The 20,870-nt window shown below is 46.2% G+C and overlaps 2 protein-coding genes across 2 annotated transcripts in view; both read left to right on the top strand.

Moving 5' to 3' along the window:
* The window catches only part of RAI14 (retinoic acid induced 14), a 166,389-nt gene extending 161,874 nt beyond the window's left edge, over positions 1-4,515 (top strand). The window contains 2 exon segments of the mRNA XM_062212436.1: positions 1,400-1,465; positions 2,628-4,515. Coding sequence (XP_062068420.1) covers positions 1,400-1,465; positions 2,628-2,705 — 144 coding nt within the window. The 3' untranslated portion in view covers positions 2,706-4,515.
* A 5,214-nt stretch (positions 4,516-9,729) lies between these two features.
* TTC23L (tetratricopeptide repeat domain 23 like) overlaps positions 9,730-20,870 on the top strand; it is a 58,415-nt gene continuing 47,274 nt past the window's right edge. Inside the window, exons 1-4 of the mRNA XM_062212476.1 lie at positions 9,730-9,744; positions 11,087-11,161; positions 13,964-14,150; positions 18,813-18,936. Coding sequence (XP_062068460.1) covers positions 11,094-11,161; positions 13,964-14,150; positions 18,813-18,936 — 379 coding nt within the window. The 5' untranslated portion in view covers positions 9,730-9,744; positions 11,087-11,093. The remainder of the gene's footprint in view (positions 9,745-11,086; positions 11,162-13,963; positions 14,151-18,812; positions 18,937-20,870) is intronic.

Here is a 20,870-nt window from a genome sequence, read left to right on the forward strand (position 1 = left end):
CTTTTGCCACATGAAATCAAGGGTTCATCTGTCCTGAACTATCTGTCATTTCCATTACAAACAAACCACGGATTACATGATGCCTTTAGTATAAATGTAATACTAATGAATTCAGGTTCCTGCAGTGTTCGCAGCGATACTAGCTCTCTAGTGATAATAGTTCCAAGCAGTGGTAATCAGAGAAGGAGATGATGTTTCTTACCGCATTCTGTATGTTATTCTCTTGATAAAAGTGTGATTGCAGACCTGTAGATAATATGCTAAGGGTTTCATAATTCTTACAATTATTCAACATGTATTTGTTGTGCTCCTAGTTTGTATCAGTATTGTACATTGTGCTGATAAAAATGAGTAAAATATAGCCCCTTCCCTCATGGAATTTCTGGTCAATAGTTAAGTAAATATGGCAAGCTCCATTGGCAAAGACATGGCCTGTGAAAAGTAGTCACGCAGAGGAAATGTCTGCTCGGACTGGGAGAGTCGTGAGACACTTCCTACAGGAGGTAGGAAGCTGAGCAAGTTGAACAACTGAGAAGCCAACATGTTACAGGGATCATTAATGCAGATATTAAGTCAACTAAATGCTAACAAAATCAGGGATGGAAAAGAAGACAGTGTCGGAAGATAGTCATAAATAATTGAGTAGGATTTGCAGAAAGGTAGGGAGGAGATAACAAAAAGAGAGATACCAAGTATTTCTTTTTATTGCATGAATTTCAAAGCCCTGAGTTTTCAAAGGTTGTCCTTCAAAAGGAAGTGAAAAGGAAATTACTGATGGAACTTTTTGAAGTAACACATACGTGATAGTCTCAGTTTCCATGATTAGAAGGAAAAACCTCTTCAAATGAGAACAATTCAGAACTGAGAGAAATTGGAGTCATTGCTCAACAAGAATTCCAGTAACTGTAAAGAATCACTTGAGATCGAGGTCATCACCCTGTTTCCTTCCAGTACCCTGACAGCTACATATCTGAGCTCTCTAGGGGATTATAGGACACTGCTTATGTAGTGGGTGGTGACCAGCAACTCCCTTAAAAAGAGAAGCTTTCTCAAGAATTTAATCACAATCACTAAATAAGTTAATTAAAATATGGTCATTATAGAAAAAGATGAAACATACAGAAAACTCTAAAAAGTTCCTATAAATAATTGAACTCATGAATATACTTCCAGAGTTGACCTGAAGTGAAACAGGTAGATTTTTTTTTCCCTAAGAATACTGGTTAGTATTCAGAAACCCACAGACCAGTGAGCCCACAGCCATTTTAGAAGTTTCATATTCTAGCATGTAGTTGGGGAGTCAAATAAGTAGCAGTTGACAGCTTTCTCAAATATTTCTTTTTTTTGTACATTAAAGATCTCTGAAACTCATTGATAATATCCAATTGTCTCTTCCTAGGAATGCAAGAAACAACATCAGGAGGTCATATCAGTCTATAGAATGCACCTTCTGTATGCTGTACAGGTATGAAAATTCCACACAAAGTGTCTGGACAGCTTAGCTGTCAAAGCTTCTGTCACTAATCCAGTAGAATGAATAAGAGTTAGAGGAGACCCCTTTTCATTTCTTTTCTTTTTGAAGGTTTTTATTTAATGAATACAAATTTTCATATGTACAGCTTTTAAGGATGTAGTGTTTCTTCCCCTCATACCTGCCCTCCCACCTGCACTTCCATCCCACCTCCCACTCCCTCTCCCGTTCCATTTTCCATTAAGATTTGTTTTTAATTAACTTTACATACAGAAGACCAACTCTTTACTAAGGAGATTTCAACTATTTGCACCCACACAGACACACACAGTATAAAGTACAGTTTGAAGACAAGTTTTACCATTAATTCTCATAGTACAACTCATTGAGGACAGAGGTTTAGCATGGGGAGTAAGTGCACAGTGACTCCTGTTGTTGATTTAACAATTGACACTCTTATTTATGACGTCAGTGATCACCCGAGACTCTTGACCTGAGCTGCCAAGGCTATGAAAGCCGTTTGAGTTCACAAACTCCGTTGCTTTTTAGACAGGGCCATATGCAAAGTGGAAGTTCCCTCCTCCCTTCAGAGAGCAGTACATTGTTTGATGGCCCCTTCTTTTCACTGGGGTCTCAGTCACAGCAATCCTTCATGCAGAGCCATTTTTGCCACTGTGTCTTGGCTTTCCATGCCTGAAATGAGGAGACTCCTTTTCACTGGAGAGTTCTTCAGTGCCTTTGCTGTGCTTTGGAGTTTGTGGCAGGAGCACTATACCCAGTTCACTGGGACAGCCTCCCCACTTACTGAGAAATGAAGCAAGCTGGGCCATGCCGATACTCCGGTCTCCCAGCACTGCCTTCCTTCTTTGACTGCTGGTTTTCTGGCTGGTGGGGCCCACATTTGCAGCTGAGATCCCAGCTATACTGCCAAGGCCTTTGACAGACCCAGCTTCGTCATCCTCCATATAGATAAGAGCAGAGCTCTCTCTGGAGCCCAGTGCTTCATGGAAACAGGGGTATAGACAGGGCCGACGTTCCTCTGCAGTATGAGAGAAGCAGCCAAGGGCTTCATTCCAACTGGCCGTCGATTCTCCAGGCAGAAAGTGCTGTGACTTAATATAGGTTCTGATGAGTGTCTTTTGTTTGCATTTCCTAGGGCCAGATGGATGAAGATGTCCAGAAAGTCCTGAAGCAAATTCTTACCATGTGTAAAAACCAGTCCCCAAAGAAGTAAAACGAATTCCTTGGCAGGACACTGGCCCCTTGTTGTCCATCCTTGTGTTCGATCTGGCGTTGTTGGCAACCACTGCCATTGTTCTAGTTGTGGTGTGCACTGTGACCCAGCATAGCTTCTTCCCTTCCTGAAAGGGTTCTGAGAATTGGTTTCAGAGGACTGCCCTCCTCAGAACTGCATAGAGATTTCCAACCAGCAGGGGTGAAAGTTCCTGTCATCCTGGATTCCAGGGCTAGGATCAGCCACGCCCAGAGGTCTGGTCCTGATGCTGGCAGGTGGCACCCTCCTCGGTGGTTTCATCATCCCCAGGGATGTGCTGAGGCCTCCATGCAGTGAATGCTGCTTCAGTTCCTACACTCAGCCTGTGCCGTTCGGCACAGGAGAACTCTTTTTGCCTTTGCTTCCAATCCCAAAACATGATTTAATTTCTAACCAAATGGCACTAGTTGTGAAGTGCATGTTTAATATCCTTTATTTTGACATCCTGTGGATTTAAAAGCTCTGATACCATCTGCACCCTGCCTCCATCTGCCTTACCTATCTCAACACCTTGCTTATCGGTCTCATAATTTGATAAGCACTATTAACTGAAGTACGAACTTTGAAAAGAAAAGCAAAATGTCCTTAAAAATTTTAAGTGAATCGTTGACATATTGCAAATTTTCTATGCAAACTTGCCTCCTTCTGTTATCTGTGAACCTCAGGAAATCCGAGCATTTGTGTTTTCAACAAGGGACAGTAAACTGTGTGTTTACAGCCAAAAGAAATGCCTCATAAAAGTTCTTAACCTCAATTTTTAAGAAGTGTTTTTTTTCTCTCTATAATATTTTTATTGGCTCTTAAAGATGTTTTCATATCTAAACCCCTAAAGTGAAATTACATTAGATTATATTAACAGAATATTTTTTAGGTAACCATGCTTACGACTTTATAAAAATAGAACTGTTTTCAGCTACAGCAAAAGGTAGTTATGTAGCCCAAACTTAATAGGAGCTGCCCCAGTACCCCCAGGATTCCTGCCATTGTGTCCCCAGAACTGTTGTGTATTTCTGAAGATAGTATATCCCCTTTTTTTACCCATTGAAGTTGTTTGAATGTCCCAACTCTACAAGCACCCATAAGTTATTTCTGGAAGGATTGTTAGTACCAATCAGTAATTCGACTTTGAAGCTAAAAACCCTGAAATGGTAACATTATGGTGCATAACGTGGGTATTGGGGGGAGAAATTTCTGTTCAGTTTACATTTCAGGTGAAAAAAATGTTTCTAACTTGCTTGCAGCTTCTCTTAGGGCATCAAGCTTATTGAGGAGATAAACAGAATGCAGACCTCCTCAAAGTGTGGAGCAAAAGTGAGGGCCTACTTAGAAAGGGCCCACGTCCCTTTGGGCTGCCCAGGCTCTGAGGGCATGCTCGGCTGAACTGTCTGATTCGTTCATCTGTATTGGATGAGGACCAACGACAGCAAAACAAAAATGGCTTTGAAACTTGCTGTTACTTTTCTTAAGTTGTTTAATTATGGTTAAGCAATTTGAAAAATGCTCCAAAGAAATGTGAAAGGACGTTGTCACAGCACTTAAGAAAATATAAAAGAGCATTCCCCGACAGCCCCCGCACAGAAATGCTGCAGAGTATAAAACTTGAGACATTTTGTAGGATGCCTGACAAAGTGTAGCCTTTTATCTTGTTTCAGGATACATATTTATTACAAGTACTCTGGTTAAATATTGAAAAGTTATATGCTGTAGTTTAGCTTTTTGTCTTTGTAATTTACAGAAGTTATTGCAGAAAATAAACTTGTTTCATTTTGCATCTCTGCTGTTGATATTTTGGTGTGTTCATAAGCATATCTGTGGCTTCTGAAAACCAGTTCAATAGCATTTCATTGTGATGGGTTTTTTAATGTTTGACTATTTTCATCTATTTGAAAGGCAGAGTGATGGGGGTGGGGGAGGAGAGAGAAAGAAAGGGGAAGGAATATTGGGATCTTCCATCTTCTTGTTCACTCCCCAAATACCCACAACAGCCAGGGCTGGGTCATGCCACAGCCAGCAGCCCAGAACTCCATCCAGGTCTTCAACTTGGGGGCCAGGGGCCCAAGGACTTGAGACTTCACCTGCTGCCTCCTAGGATGTATTAGCAAGAAGTTGGATGGGAAGCTGAGTAGCTACAACTCATTCCTTTTAACTGCTACATAGTACTTCATAGTATGATTGTGCTCAATTTTATTGAACTATTTCCTCATGGATGGGCATTTAATCTTCCAGTGTTTTATAGCTGCAAAAATAAGATGGGCAGGCATGGTGGAGCAGCAAGTTAAGCCACCTCTTTCAACAACTACATTCCATATCAGAGTGCTGATTGGGGTCTGGGCTACTCTGCTTCTGATCCAGCTTCCTGCTAATGAGCCTTGAAAGCAGCAGTTGAAGGCGTGAGTACTTAAGTTCCTGCCACCCATATGGGAGACCTGGAGGGAATTCCTGGTTCTTGGTTTTGGTGTGGCCCAGCCTCAGCTGCTGGAGCCATCTGGGAATGAAGCTAGCAGATAGTGGTTATCTATCTCTCCTTCTTTCTCTGTCTTTAAAATAAATAAATTTTTTCAATGATGCAATGATTTTCCTGTGTATAAATGGTCTTACACACATGTGAGGAGTCTTTGGATAATTTTCAAATTGTCCATTTTCACATTAGCATCTATCATGATACAGGCAGTAAAAAAAAATTATCATCATATTAGATGAGAAAGAATGGACTTTTTCTTCATGGTGGTTGAAATAAGAGCACCAGTTCTCCTTACATAAACTTTGTTAAGACGGGCCTCAAAGCCTTTAATAATTAAAGCCACCCACCTTAAGATAAACACATGATGTACTGTGTGGGGAAAATGCTCCTGGAAGATGCTGAAGCGCAGCCTTTTGCAAGGTGGGGTGACTCTGGAATGTCAGGTGCTGAGAGCAGCAGAAACAGCTTCCACCAAAGTGGAGGGTGGCGCTTTCAGAGCGCAGTTGAAAGGTAGACTGCAAGGCCAAGAGAAGCTGGAATACAGCAGGCCAAGGAACGAGGACATCCACAGGGTAGAATGCCAGCTCCCCAGCCCAGGGCAGAGAGCTGCCAAGCATTCTGGGAATGTGTGGCACCTTTGAAGACCGATCAGAGCAAGAATTCAACTGTGGTGGTCACCGTGAGTGGCCATAGGAGCTGATAGAGGGACCAAGATGGATTCATTCCATTGTGGAGAAAGGCTCTGCTGAGGAGTAAAACTCCAAGAGATGGAGATGTGTAGGAAGGAGGAAAAGAGATATTTGTGCACGTCAATTATAAACCAGGCCCTAGGATGGGAAGGAAAAGCATATTCAAACAATGTGACTGGATATACCGGAGCATTAAATGGAGGGTATGGAAGACAGACAAATGATACAAATCTCCCGACAGCCAGGAGATGGATGAGTAGGGCGGGCTCCCATGTGTCACCCCCAGATATTGTAAAGCCACACATTTAAGTCAGGTTAAAGAAACTTCTGGCTAAGACACTTCCCCCAGATGCCCACGTCCTGATCCCCAGAACTTGTGAAAGTGTGACATGGCAAAGGGCAGTCAAGGTTGCTGGTCAGCTGATCTTAAAGAGGACCCCGGGTTATCCAGGCAGACCCAGTGTAACAAGAGGAGCTCGTGAAAGTGAAAGGAGTCAGAGACTGGAAGATGCTGAACAGCTGGCCCAGAAAGACCAGAATGCATACAAGTCACCTCTAGAAGCTGGAAAAGGCAAGAAAACAAATTTTCCTTTAGTCTCCAGAAGGATCCATTGTTGCTGACGTTTGTCTTTAACCCAGTGACACCCATTTCAGACTTCTGACTTCCTGGGATTTTGTTAACAATATACAATTTTTTTTTTCAGATTTATTTTATTTATTTCAAAGAGTTACAGGGGGAGAGGTAGAAACATTGAGAGAGAGGGAGAGAGATCTTCCATCTGCTGGTTCACTCCCCGGATGGCTGCAATGGCTGGAGCTGAGCCCACCTGAAGCTAGGAGCCAGGAGCTTCTTCTGGGTCTCCCACATGGGTGCAAGGGCCCAAGGACTTGGGCCATCCTTCACTGTTTTCCCAGGTGCATTAGTAGGGAGCTGGATTGGAAGTGGAATAGCTGGGACTTGAACCAGTGCCCATATGGGATGCTGGTGCTGCAGGCCAGGACTTTAACCCACTGTGCCACAGCACCGGCCCCAGTCTATGCATTTTTGAGTCACTAAGTGTGTGGAGAGTTGTTAAAGCAACAATAAGAAATGGATACACAGGCCAGAATCTCTACTGATGGAGAAATCCTAAAGATGATTCATAGTTTACTGGATGTTGAACACTGATTATATGTTCTAGGCATGGTGCTGAATAGCAATAGCCTGAAGTGGTAGCAGGTGGTCAAACGATGCCTAGCACTTAGCAGTACGCAGATGGCTGGGCTGCCTGGAAGGTCCTGCATGACCTGATGCCCTACTGCTTTACTGACCCATCCTTCTGTCTGTCTCCTCCCCATTTTTATTGTCCCATTACTGTTCTAGGCCTCATTAATTTTGGTCCTCAGGACCTTTGCACATGCTGTTAGCATCTTAGACCTCTGTCAAATATTTGCATGACTTGCTGCCTCATTTTCTTGAGATCTCCACTCAGTGCCATCTTGTAGAAGAAGCCTTCCCCCATGACCACATCATTTTCCAGATCCCTTACCTGGCCTTATTTTTCTCCATGCCATTTATCATATCCACATAGGTAGTTCACCTGGCTGAGGGTGTGAGTTCTGCAATCCAGCCACCCTTGGTTGCGAGTGCTGTCCTCTAGAGCACAAAGTCTCAGCCTGGTTGGAAGAAAAGGCATTCCCCTAACTCCACAACGCTACTGCCCACTCCCTACACCAGGTGCCTAACGTGTGAAGGCATCATGTTTCCCAGCAGCTATCCCTCTTCATCCAGTGGAAGGAAAGTCTCAGGACAGCAAAATCCTAGTCTCTTTTTTTCACCTTTACTTCCATAATGCTCACAGGAGCCCCGAGCATATGGTAGGCATTGCACCGGTATTTTTGTTTGGGTAGATGAACAGAAGCAGGGGGAGTGTTGAGACATCTGCAAGCCAACAGACGGTGCCTATTGGGCATGGTGTCAGGATGAGACTATGGACAGTGCCCCGTGGGAGCTCAGAAACGAGGCATCAAGCCCTGATGTGCGAGGTGTATATGTAAGTATTCCAGATGGAAGTGAATTGGGATTTTCTTTTCTTACATTCCACAGTTCCGGGGCTGGGAATAGTTTGAAGACAATCACATTTGATCTGTGGTGGTAAGAGTCTACAAGGGCCCCGAATACATGCTTCCCCTGTGTGATGTCTGCAATAGCACGTCCGGCTGAAGGGAAGGAATGTGAGGGAAGCTGTTGTAAGAGCACTCTTCAGCGGCCGTGCTGGGACATAGTGGGCTAATCCTCCACCTGTGGCACCAGCATCCCATATGGGTGCCACCAGTTCGAGTCCTGGCTGCTTTACTTCCTATCCAGCTCTCTGCTATGGCCTGGGAAAGCAGTGGAAGATGGCCCAAGTCCTTGGGCCCCTGCACTCTACGTGGGAGACCCAGAAGAAGCCCCAGGCTCCTGGCTTCGGATCAGCCCAGCTCCGGCCATTGCGGGCATCTGGGGAGTGAACCAGCGGATGGAAGACCTCTCTCTGTCTCCCTCTCTCTCTAATTCTACTTTTTTTTTTTTTTTGACAGGCAGAGTGGACAGTGAGAGAGAGACAGAGAGAAAGGTCTTCCTTTGCCGTTGGTTCACCCTCCAATGGCCGCCGCGGTAGGCGCGCTGCGGCCGGCGCACCGCGCTGATCCGATGGCAGGAGCCATGTGCTTCTCCTGGTCTCCCATGGGGTGCAGGACCCAAGCACTTGGGCCATCCTCCACTGCACTCCCTGGCCACAGCAGAGAGCTAGCCTGGAAGAGGGGCAACCGGGACAGGATCCGGCGCCCCGACTAGAACCCGGTGTGCAGGCGCCGCAAGGAGGAGGATTAGCCTAGTGAGTCGCGGGCCGGCCAATCCTTCCTTCACTTTCTACCTAGCCTGCTCTTTCTCGAAAAGGAGAGGGTCCTATCCACTCCAACTTGACCCCTCACCGGCCGAGTCCATTGTTGGCCTCGTAACACCGTTCAGACGCCAGAATGCCAGGGCCGGCGCTGTTCCTTTGGGCGTTAGCCACGACCACCTGTGCACCCATGTGTCTCTCGGGCCACTGAAGGATTTTAGACTATATGGCGGCATACTTCAGAGTTCAGTGGTGTTTCCAAATGTACCCTTCCACCTGGAAAGCCGTCTCTGAAATGCTAACCGTCCGCACATCTAGTGGCCCATTTCTTTGGCCACTCATCCCCTGCACTGCGCTTTCCTAACCATGCCTGGCTCCAGTCTCGCGGGGACAGGTAACTCACACGGCGCCCGCACAGCTTCCCCGCGGGTCGGGAGACCTGGTACATCTGGGAAGCTGCAGGGTGCGTGCTGGAGAGCGCGGGGCCCCGCAGGCGTGGGCAGGCGTCTCGCACCTTCCTCCAGGGAGGCTCGCGGAGCCCAGCGCTCCTTTGCATTCTTCCATGGGGTTTATCCTGTCTTCCTGCGTCTTCACCTCTATGAGAGCAACAGCAGGAGACGATTCAGAGCCGGGACAAGCCCCAGGCGGCGAGCATCCCGCGAGCGAGGAGGGGAGAAAGCGCCTGGCGCGGTGGGCAAAGCGGTCGGTCGAGCCCCGCCGGCCGGGATTCCCCAAAGCCGGAAGTGCCCTGCGTCTCCATAGTTACAGGTGCGCGGCGTGCCGTTCCCATGGCAACCGCATTGTCTCGCGGGCCGCGGGCCGCGGACGGACCGCCTCGCCAACAGTCTAGCTTCTGCTAGGCACCCAGCTGGCGCCCGGAACGAAATCGGCGGGGCCGGGACGCTGACGCCGCCGGAGGGAGCCGAGCAGCCGGGCTCGGGGAGCCGGGAGGGCTACTTCCGGGGTGTGGCTTCCCAGCCTTGGGCCAGGTAGGCCGCGCGACGCTGGCCGGCAGGTGCCCTTGCCCGCCGAGCGGGCTAGAGCCTTGAGGCTGGCCCGCGAGACCCAGACCCAGCCGTGGAAGCTCGGGCGAAGTTCGGCATGTAGCGTCAGGGCCCGTGACAGTTTGTACTCGGGAGAGGGCCGGAGTTAGGTGCCCAAGTGGAACCTCTTGAGAACAGGGTGTAGGAGTGCGAAAGGTCGGACTTGCCGAGCTGGTCATAGCCTTGAAGGTAAAGATTAGAAAGAAAAATCGGCAGGTGCCGTGGCTTAACAGGCTAATCCTCCGCCTTGCGGCGCCGGCACACCGGTTTCTAGTCCCGGTTGGGACACCGGATTCTGTTCCTGCTGCCCCTCTTCCAGGCCAGCTCTCTGCTATGGCCCAGGAAGGCAGTGGAGGATGGCCCAAGTGCTTGGGCCCTGCACCCCATGGGAGACCAGGAGAAGCACCTGGCTCCTGGCTTCGGATCAGCACGATGCGTTGGCCACAGCGGCCATTGGAGGGTGAACCAACGGCAAAAAGGAAGACCTTTCTGTCTGTCTGTCTCTCTCTCTCACTATCCACTCTGCCTGTCAAGGAAAAAAAAAAAAGAAAAATCAGTGAGTCTTCCCTTCTGGTTTTCGGAGACTGGGTGTTCAGGAGCCTGGGTTAGAGAGAGCTACTTATACTGCCGTGGGAATGAGTGACACCCTGCAGAACGAGATGAGCGACTTGGTGGGTGTTCATGTTTAATAAATAATGCAGCATTCCATCTGCATTTGACTTTAGCCACAGGACTGGCCATGAGAGCGGAATCCTACATATAATTATAAACCTCGTTCCTCACCGTGAATTGCAGCCACTTCCCCATCAGCAAACAAAATAGATGCGTGAGCCTTTAGCTCCTTACCCAGGACCCCCCCCCCCCCCCCAGTAAATACTTAGATGACCCGAGGGAAAAGGAAGAGTGTCCAATACAGTGACCTACGTCATTTGGTCCGGGGAGCTGGTTGCATTGCTTGGATCCATCTTACTCCCAGACCTGCAAAAATAATATGAGTGGAGTAGCTGACCGTAGTATTGATGATCCCGGAGCTGTAAGTGTGCTGCCTTTGGGAGGTAAAGAAAGCCAGAGATTTCGGAGAAGTGATGTGTAATAGAAATTAGGGGAAAGAAATTTAACTTAGACACGGACTTTGGCAAGTGTCCATTTCTGCTTTCCCAGCTTCTCCGTATGTGAATGTGTACAGTTTCCTTGGGGATTCCTGGAGCAGCTTCAGGTTAACGTTAATAAACTGGCAAACTTCTAGGCTCTTTCCCCTAAGGCTGACCTCACACGTGGTTCTTGGTAGGAAGAAGATGCAAGCCTGCCCCATACGAATCCCAACTGTAAGCAATGATACCGACTGGGACTTCTGCTTCCATTTGTAAGTATCACAGAACTTTGACATCACACTCACTGCATCTTCCACTTAAGACTAGGAGAAATACATGTACCCATGTAAGAAAGAAGAGAAAGTTCAGCTTTGCAATGTCTTTAAAAAAAAAAAAAGATGTATTTATTTGTTTAAAAGTCAGAGTTACAGAGAGGGAGACACAGAAAGAGATCTTCCATCTGCTCCCCCAGATGGCCACAATTGCCAGGACTAGGCCAGGCTGAAACCAGGAGCTTCTTCCAGGTCTCCCACATAGCTAGTAGGGGTCCAGGCACTTGGGCCATCCTCCACTGCTTTTCCCAGGCTACTAGCAGGGAGCTGGATTGGAAGTGGAGCAGCCAGGACACAAATCAGTGCCCATATGGGATGCTGACATTACAGGAGGCAGCTTTACCTGCCACACCACACCACACCACAGTTCCGGCCCCTTGCAATGTCTTTTTTAAAAAGATTTATTTATTTGAAAGTCGTAGTTACAGGGAAAGGAGGAGGGGGAGGGAGGGGGAGGGAAGGGGAGAGAGGGGAAGGGGAAGGGGGAGAGGAAGAGGGAGAACAGAGAGATCTGTCCACTGCTTCACTTCCCCAAATGGCTGCAATGGCCAGGGCTAGGCCAGGGAGAAGCCAAGAGCTTCTTCTAGGTCTCCCACATGGGTGCAAGGGCTCAACCATTTGGGCCATCTTCCACTGTTTTCCCAGCACATAAGCAAGAACTAGATCAGAAATAGAGCAGCCAGGGGCTGGCGCTGTGGCGTAGTGGGTAAAGCCACCACCTGAAACTGCCAGCATTCCATATGATCATTAGTTCAAGACCCGGCTACTCCACTTCTGATTCAGCTCTCTGCTATGGCCTGAGAAAGCAGTAGAAGATGGCCCAAGTCCTTGGGCCCTGCACCCACATGGGAGACCCAGAGGAAGTTTCTGGCTCCTGGCTTTGGATCGTCTCAGTTCTGGCTGTTGTGGTCATTTGGGGAGTGAACCAGCAGATGGAATGCCTCTCTCCCTCTCTCTCTCTCTCTGTCTTTGTCTCTGTCTCTCTCACTGCCTCTTTGTAGCTCTGCCTTTCAAATAAGTAAATAAATCTTTAAAAACAAAAAAGAAATGGAGCAGCCAGAACACGAACTGGAGCCCATATGGGATGCCTGCATTGCAGGCTATGCCACAATGGCAGCCCTTGCACTTTAAAAAAAAAGAAAAATTTATTTATTTATTTGAAATGCAGAGTTACTGAGAGGCAGAGAGAGAGAGAGGGAGGGAGGGAGGGTGGGAGAGAGAGAGAGAGAAAGAGAGAGAGAGAAAGAGAAAGAGAGAGAGAAAGGTCTTCCACTCCCCAGATGGCCACAGTGGCCAGAGCTGTGCCAATACAAAGCCAGGAGCTTTTTCTGGGTCTCCCACGTTGAGTGCAAGGGCCCAAGAACTTGGGCCATCCTCTTCTGCTTTCCCAGGGCACAGCAGAGAGCTGGATCAAAGTGGAGCAACCGGGACTCAAACGGGCCCTGTGGGATGCTGGCACCACTGCCGGCAGTGGCTTTACCCACTGTGCCACAGTGCTGGCCCCTGTTGTTGTTCTTAAGATCTCAGAATTTTATTTCATCTGAATTACTTCATTGATCTTTTCTGGTGATAGTAGGATATGGTTATTTCTTTTGGTTTATCAAATTAATCCTTTTTACTTTATCTTAACCATTCCACTTAACTATTCACAATTATGTTCAGCATTGAAGCCAGAAATCTATATTGCATGTGAAAGGGGTATATGGGCAAGTGTGTGTGTGTCTGTGTGTGTGTGCTTGTTGGAAGCTTGTAAAATATGTGAAAGAAGACGTGAAAGTCTAGCCTCAAAATGTTATCTCCCTTTCTCTTACTTCAATGAATCTATTTTCTTTCCTGATTTCGGCCACATTTTAGTTTATTTATTTTTTAGAAGTTGCTAAGTAATCTGGCCCTTTCCAGTCAGCAGAACCAGAGGATTGGATTTATTTTTTTTAAAGATTTTATTTATTTATTTGAGAAGTAGAGTTACAGACAGAGAGGGAGAGGCAGAGAGAAAGGTCTTCCATCTGCTGGTTCACTCCCCAAATGGCCACAGCAGCCATAGCTGGGCCAATTGGAAGCCAGGAGCCTGGAGCTTCTTCTGAGACGCCCATGCTGGTGCAGCGACCCAAGGACTTGGGCCATCTTTTGCTGCTTTCCCAGGCTATAGCAGAGAGCTGAAAAAGAAGAGGAGCAGCCGGAACTTGAACCGGTGCCCATGTAGAATGCCAGAGCCACAGGTGGAAGCTTAGCCTACCATGCCACAGTGCCAGCCCCTGGGTCACCTTTTAGAATGTGAAGGATCTTTAAGACTTTCTAGTTTAACGCTGTCATTTTGCAGATGACAACACCAGGTTAATCATAATAGCTACTGCTAAAGGAACACTTACTAAATGCCAGGCACTGTGCTAAGTGATGGATGAGTGCTGTCTCATTTAATTAATCTGACAACTTCATCAGGCAGGTATTCTTATGACCTCATTTTACAGAGCAGCAAACTAATAAATGATACAGGTCGCAACAAAACTGCGGCTCTAATGCAGGGGGGTTAGCTCACTGAGTCTGTTTAATTTGAATGAGCACATTGGTGGCCTCAAAGTTGAGCTTTGAAGGTGACACGTATCTACTGTCTACCTTTATTCCTTCCAGTTTAACTTAGAATGCATGTCCCTATCCCCAAGTTGGGAGAGCTGTGTCCTTCAATTTTATCTTGTTTGATAATGCAAAGATCAGATCCTAATTCCATGCCCCTCATGCCTGCAGGTCACAGCAAACCGAGATCCCAGCATGCCAGCAAACAGAAGAGTTGTGTACCACTTGTGGGTCTGGAGAGAGTGAAGAAGACACAACAGCCCAGACAGAGGAGATAGTCATTGACTGTATGTCTCTTCCCAAAGAGAAATTAGCACAGGCCCAGAAGAAAATAGTTCAGCTGATTAAGGAAAAAATGGTAAAACAACCAGAAAACGTCCTAGGTTTTTGTTTCCATTTAAAGACATGCCCATGATTAGGGAGCTCTGCCTTTGCTGAGATCATGTAAGGTAGAGGAAGGGGTTATGTGCCTTTGGAAGGAGAGAAACAGCAGCATATGGCTGGGTTGCCAGCTCACCTTTCAGTTCCATCCATGGTTCAGTGGTTGTTCCTCATTGAAGTGTTTGTGCTCCTAGCTTTCAGCTAAAAAATATTTTTCATTTATTTATTTTTTGACAAGCAGAGTGGACAGTGAGAGAGAGAGAGAGACAGAGAGAAAGATCTTCCTTTTCCCGTTGGTTCATCCCCCAATGGCCGCTGCGGCCTGTGCGCTGTGGCCGGCACACCGCGCCAATCCGTAGCCAGGAGCCAGGTGCTTCTCCTGGTCTCCCATGCAGGTGCAGGGCCCAAGGACTTGGGCCATCCTCCACTGTCTTCCCGGGCCATAGCAGAGAGCTGGCCTGGAAGAGGGGCAACTAGGACAGAATCCGGTGCCCCGATTGGGACTAGAACCTGGTGTGCCGGCGCCGCGGGCAGAGGATTAGCCTATTGAGCCATGGCGCCAGCCAAAAATTATTGTGTATTTCCTGTTGGTATTTGATCCCTTTAATTTTTTCTCTCTTTTTTTAAAAAAATTCCTGAAAGGCTTCAGGATGGTGTCTCTTGAGTAGCAAGAAAGCCATGACAGTGAGGCAGGAGGCTGAGAACAAGGACAGCCAGGCTCGGGCCTGGCAAGTCCATGGGCAACTGCAAGTCAAGCAGCAGGAACGGGCGGTAGCAGCAGAGGTCAGAGAGGCCAGGTAAGCATTTCCAAGGGCAAGTCAAGGTCTTGGGAACTAGGGTTTCAGAGCAAGTATGTAAGCAAGAGTATAAACAGGGGTATTCAAAGTCCAGGAACCTGAGACAGCAAGTCATTGACTCCCATTAATGGAACACAGGCACCAGCCTTCTTCCAGACCATAATTTATCAACAGAGGAGTTCATAGAGTGATGTCCTGGCCATTCTTGGTCAAGGGAAAAAAGTGATTTTAAAGTACACATTTGAACAAAGGTCTGCAGATGGCTCAGGAAAGGCTGAGAGGCACCGCAGAGGCAAATGACCGGAAGCAGTATCTCTCTAGGATCTGTAAATTACCCAGAAAACTTGTGAAGAACAAGCATCCTGGCCTGGACCCATTAGAAATTCACAAATCCAGGCTAATGTAATGTCTAGAAACAGAGAAGCACCATCTATGAGGGAGTGCAAGTTTTGGGCTTTTAAGACCTCAAAACTATCTGGCCAGTTTGGATAATGACAAATATTCTTCTGATCTTAGGAATTAAATCTTTTTTTTTTTTTAATGGTGGAAAAACATTTAGAATTAGCCAGCTGGACTCAGTTCAGATGATCCCAGTTTTGTTGGCAACGTCCAGAGCATCATAGTCAGGAGCCAGCCGCACATATGCCTTCTTCTCTCCGTCAGGTCTGATCAGGGTGTTGACTTTGGCCACATCAATGTCATAGAGTTTCTTCTTCACAGCTTGTTTGATCTGGTGCTTGTTGGCCTTGACATCCACAATGAACACCAGTGTGCTGTTGTCTTCTATCTTCTTCATGGCCGACTCCGTGGTCAGGGGAACTTGATGATGGCATAGTGGTCAAGCTTGTTTCTCCTGGGGGCGCTCTTCTGAGGGTATTTGGGCTGCCATCGGAGGCATAGTGTCTTGGGCCGCCGGAAGGTGGGGGACGTGTGGATCTTCTTCTTGTGGCTGTGGACGCCTTTCAGCACTGCCTTCTTGGCCTTTGAGGCCTTTGCTTTGGCTTCGACTTTAGGAGGGGCAGGAGCTTGCTTCTTCGCTTTCGGCGCCATCTTGGTGAAAAGGAGGAATTAAATCTAACCTAACCCAGAACTCAGAGCCCAGAAGTATCAAGGATGCCACCGTGAGCAGCAGCAGTGCTGGGGAGACCCCTAGAGTCTGTGTTGATTGTCTTCATTTCTCCAGGACGGGGAGTCGGGGGTAAATACAGCATGTGCAGAGCTGGAAGAACTCAGAGCTGTGGACTCGCATGCCAGTGCTTTGTGTTCACAGTGTTGTGCTTCTTCCTCAAAACGGAACTTGTTATTTAGTGTAGTAAGCCCCTGGTGAACTCGCAAAACTGCTGACTAAATGGATGTTCCTGAAGCATCAGAGGGAGAAGTCCTCGGGGGAAGTGCCCATCTGCCACTGCTTGCATCTGGAGGTTTGCACTTGGAGCAGGTGAAGCAGCGGGTTAGGCAGGAGACACAGGAGGCAGGAGGGAGTAGCCCTTGCACTCACATGAGGCACTGCTGTTCCCATTTGTTGCTGTGAGGCGGGATGCCAGTTAGCACACACTCAGCAAATCTGAATCATTTCAACACTGACTGTTTTTCCCCTACAGTATAACGTAGATGGTATAAGCTTCCAAATCTCACAAAAGAAAGCGGGGATCAGGGTGATCTTTCCCAAAGCAGTGCAATCCATTAACATTAGAACCAGGCTGCACCACCAGGCTTTTGATAATTTCAAGTGCTGTTTTGCACTTCACCTGGAAATAATGCCTGGCTTTGTCTAGTGATGCACCCAGTAGATATCTGAAATATGTGGTTGAAGATGTAGTCCTGTGATTTCTCAGACAGCTCTGCCTCCAGTTCTACGGGGGACAGAGGGACTCTTTCCCCCACCCCATCCTGACCCTTGCAAACGAAGGGATGATTCGCTCAGCAGATACGGAATGTTTACCTCCTCTTTGCACGGAACATGGTAAATAAACTTCTGTCATCAAAGAGGCTTCCTTCTATTTGGGGAGGCAGAAGATAGACAAACCAAAAATAGCTAATATTATATCAGGTAGAAGTCAGTGCCACGAAGACAAAACCTAGGTAATGGAAGAGTGAGTGAAGTGAGACGCCAATTTAGAAGGGTAGCTAAGAAAGGTCTTTTCTGAGGTGAACAATGTGAAATGAGAGGCTGAACTATGAGGAAGTGTCCCAAGCAGGGGACTTAAGAGAGAAAAATCCCTACGTTGGAAATCAGTTTGCCACAGTGAGGAGCTGGTCAGTGCAGCTGCAGTAGAGGGAGTAAGGGAAGAATGAGTGAGCGGTAGGGAAGGGAGTCAGGTTGTTGGGACAGGATCAGGTAGTGCACAGCTGCGGAGTTCATGGTAAGGACTTTCGGTTTCACTAAGAATCAAAAGTGGGAAACTGTTGGAGGATTGTTTTTTAAACAGGAAAGTTGCGCTATCTAAATTTTTTTTAAATTATGCTGGCACATAACATTTGTTTAGAAATCTATGAGCTTATAATAAACTATTTTGGTCACCATTGGAGGATGCTAATGAGTGAACTGATTGTTTTGAAAGCTGGTAAAAGAGAGGATAATCATGTATCCTGCCTTTTTACTATTGGAACTTTTCTATTGGTAACTGAAAGAGAAGATAATTTCTCTTTATAGAATTATCCCAGGTGACATATGAAGAGGGAATGATAGAATTAGGAAATCAGTAAAATCAGTATTTTATGAATTAATCCATGTAATTGTGTTAACATCAGAAAATGAGCCATCTAGGAATTCATCTGATAGAAGAACATGTCACTATAACTTGGTTTTGCTTAGAAAAGGGAAATGAAAGCTAAAATTAACCAAACTTCTAAATCTAACTGCCAATGTACAGGTAGAACACAGAACAGAGGAACACATTGAATGATACCATGAGGTGCAATCAACCGAATTCAAGTCTGTTTGACATCCTAGGCCATATGACTCAGTTCTTCACAAATAATATGCAAGAAAGAGAATTAGAGATGGAGGGTGAATCCTATAAGGGAAAACAGACTGGAGATATTAATGTGTAGACAAAGCATTAAAAAATTAAAGTTATTAAATGATATGTTTTATATTAAGGAATTGTTAATATTTTTATGAGATCATGGTTTTGTATTTATGTTTTTAAGTCAATATCTTTTAGATATAATTATAGATGAAATGTTACAGTATCTTTATTTGCTTCAACATAATCTGTTATGGAATAATATAGGTGGAGTACAGATATTAAACAATATTAACTGTGAGGAGATAAATGATGAATTGATTCATTCTCCATATTGTCTATGTTTAGATAAAGGTTTTCGTGATTAATAGTTAGAAGAAATACCTCTGGTTATTACATTGAAAGTAGACTGTGAGGACCAAGAGTGGCAACAGTGGGAAGGGACTGTTGTGACCAGCCAAGTAAAAGATGAGGGTGACTTGGGTTAATATTATGGCAGAAACAAGAAGAGCTTTTTAAAGATTTATTTATTTTTTATTTGAAAGGCAGAATTGCAGAGAGGCAGAGGCAGAGAGAGAGAGAGAGAAAGAGAGAGAGGTCTTCCATCCACTGGTTCACTCCCCAAATGGCTGCAATGGCTGGAGCTGGGCCAATTCAAAGCCAGGAGTCCGCAGCTTCTCCCAGGTCTCCCATGTGGGTGCAGGGAGCTTGGTTTTAGGATTGAGGAATAACAATAGGACTTGATGGCTTGGACATGGAGTGGGAAGAAAAAAATGTGGAGAAGCAATTTCAGCCCTACATTCCCATGATAAGAGAATTGGCCAGATTTTTCTTCCTTCCCAAAAAGCTTACTGATTTATTTGCTCTCTACAGAATATCCAAGCAAACAAGGAGCTGATTCGATGTGTCATCCTTTCTCGGATTATTTTTGGGGAAGATCATTGGAAATGTGCACAGGCGTTGGCCAGCCTGGCTTATGGCTACTTGACACTGAGAGGTACCTGATTTCCTTACCTGGGTCTGGGTGGGCCAGCCTGTGAGGGCCAAAATGCACCCATATACAAACTCAGTGGGGGCAGAGGTGGCTGAGAGAGCCCCTTCCTGACACCAGGTCACACTCTGTTGAGAGAAGGGCAACTCCGTGATGATACAGTGTGGTGAGGATCTTAGTAATGAAGAAAAATAATTATGATAGTGATGGTTACTATCTAGCATGTATCAAACTAGTGTTATTTAGCTCTCATAAGATTCCTTGGAAAGAGATACCTTGTTACCCTTGGTTTCTGGGTGAGGACAGTGAGGCACAGTAGGCAAAGGAGTATCAGAGGTTCTAGTTGCAGGTTAGTAGCAGATATGTGTACCCAGTGTCAGGGAAGCAGATGCAGGCATAGAACCTGAATTCTAAGGACAGAATTTATGTTCCTAGAAGGTCAGGTTTAGCAAAGGCTGAACCCTCTCTTGTGGAAGACACTCCAGTACCATGTTGAAAAACTGGAACCCAAGTGAAAGTTCAGTGATGACAGGAATTTTGCAGTAGAGGCTCAATAAATATTTGCTGATAGACTGAGGCAAGAACAGACTGTTGGAACCAGGGTCATGACCTGCACAAGGCCCTTTGTGTCTTGACCAACGGTGTCCCCCAGATTCACTTTTGCCATGGAGCACATTGTATAACAATGTGCCTCTGCCTCTAAGAGATGAGTTCTCATTTGATCTAGAACAGTCCTTTGTATACAATGTGATCTAGCACAATCCCTGGTAACACAGCATGTGGCTGCTTGTTAAAACAGACACTGGCCTATGGCTTTTTCAAGTACCTATTGGACTTCATTCTGAGATAGCTCTTAATATAATACAAATGATTTCAGGGAATAAGAGACATGTGGGCTGTTGGGGAAGGGAAACTATATACTGTGAGCCTAGATGTGAGAAATCAAAACTTGCAAAATTGAAATTGAATTTACTTCTCAGTTATTAATCCCAAATACATTCTCTTCAGGGTTCCTTAGGCCTTTTCCACTCACTTGTTTTTATGGATTCTCAGATTCCTTTGTTGTTGCTGTGGTGAGATTATGAATAATTGACATTGGATTCAGTAATGCTGTGTGTCACACTGAGGTTACATTGAGGCCATTTTAGGCCTTAAGAAGGCCACAAGAAGGCTGACATGGCTAAGGAAAGGAGGTATTTTTCACTGGTAGGAGCAGGCAACCACCTGTGGAGATTTGAGGGACTCCAAGAATGTTCTCAATGACACAGAATCTTCTCCCTCTCTTTTTTTTTTTAAGATTTATTTATTTATTTGAAAGTCAGAGTTACACAGAGAAGGAGAGGCAGAGAGAAAGAGAGAGAGAGAGAGAGAGAGAGATCATCTGTCTGCTGGTTGATTCCCCAGTTAGCCACAATAGCCGGACCTGCGCCAATCTGAAGCCAGGAACCAGGACCTTTTTCTGCGTCTCCCATGTGGGTGCAGGGGCCCAAGGATGTGGACCATCTTCCACTGCTTTTCCAGGCCATAGCAGAGAGCTGGATCAGAAGTAGAGCAGCCAGGACTTGAACCGGCACCCATATGGGATGCTGGCACTGCAGGCGGCAGTTTTACTGCTATGTCACAGAGCCAGCCCCAGAATCTTCTCTTAATGGGGCGTCATCCTGCCTCACCTGGAATCTCTGTATTTCAGTCAGATTTTTTCAAAATCTGCTGCCTTAATGAGTCAAATTTAAGGATGTGCTACTTCAGCTCAGAGAGCACCTGTTACAAGCCTAGTGGCAACTGTACTAGGTTCTGGGGCTACAGATTATTAGTGGCCCCTTTGCCACAGGAGCATACAGGGGTCTGACACTAGGATCCCATGATAGCAGTAGTAGCAAAGTTCCAGGGAACACAAATGCAGCAGATCAGTGATTTTGCCATTTAGAAAGCTCAGGGAA

Source organism: Lepus europaeus, chromosome 15 (assembly GCF_033115175.1).
Source record: "Lepus europaeus isolate LE1 chromosome 15, mLepTim1.pri, whole genome shotgun sequence".
Lineage (NCBI taxonomy): Eukaryota > Metazoa > Chordata > Mammalia > Lagomorpha > Leporidae > Lepus > Lepus europaeus.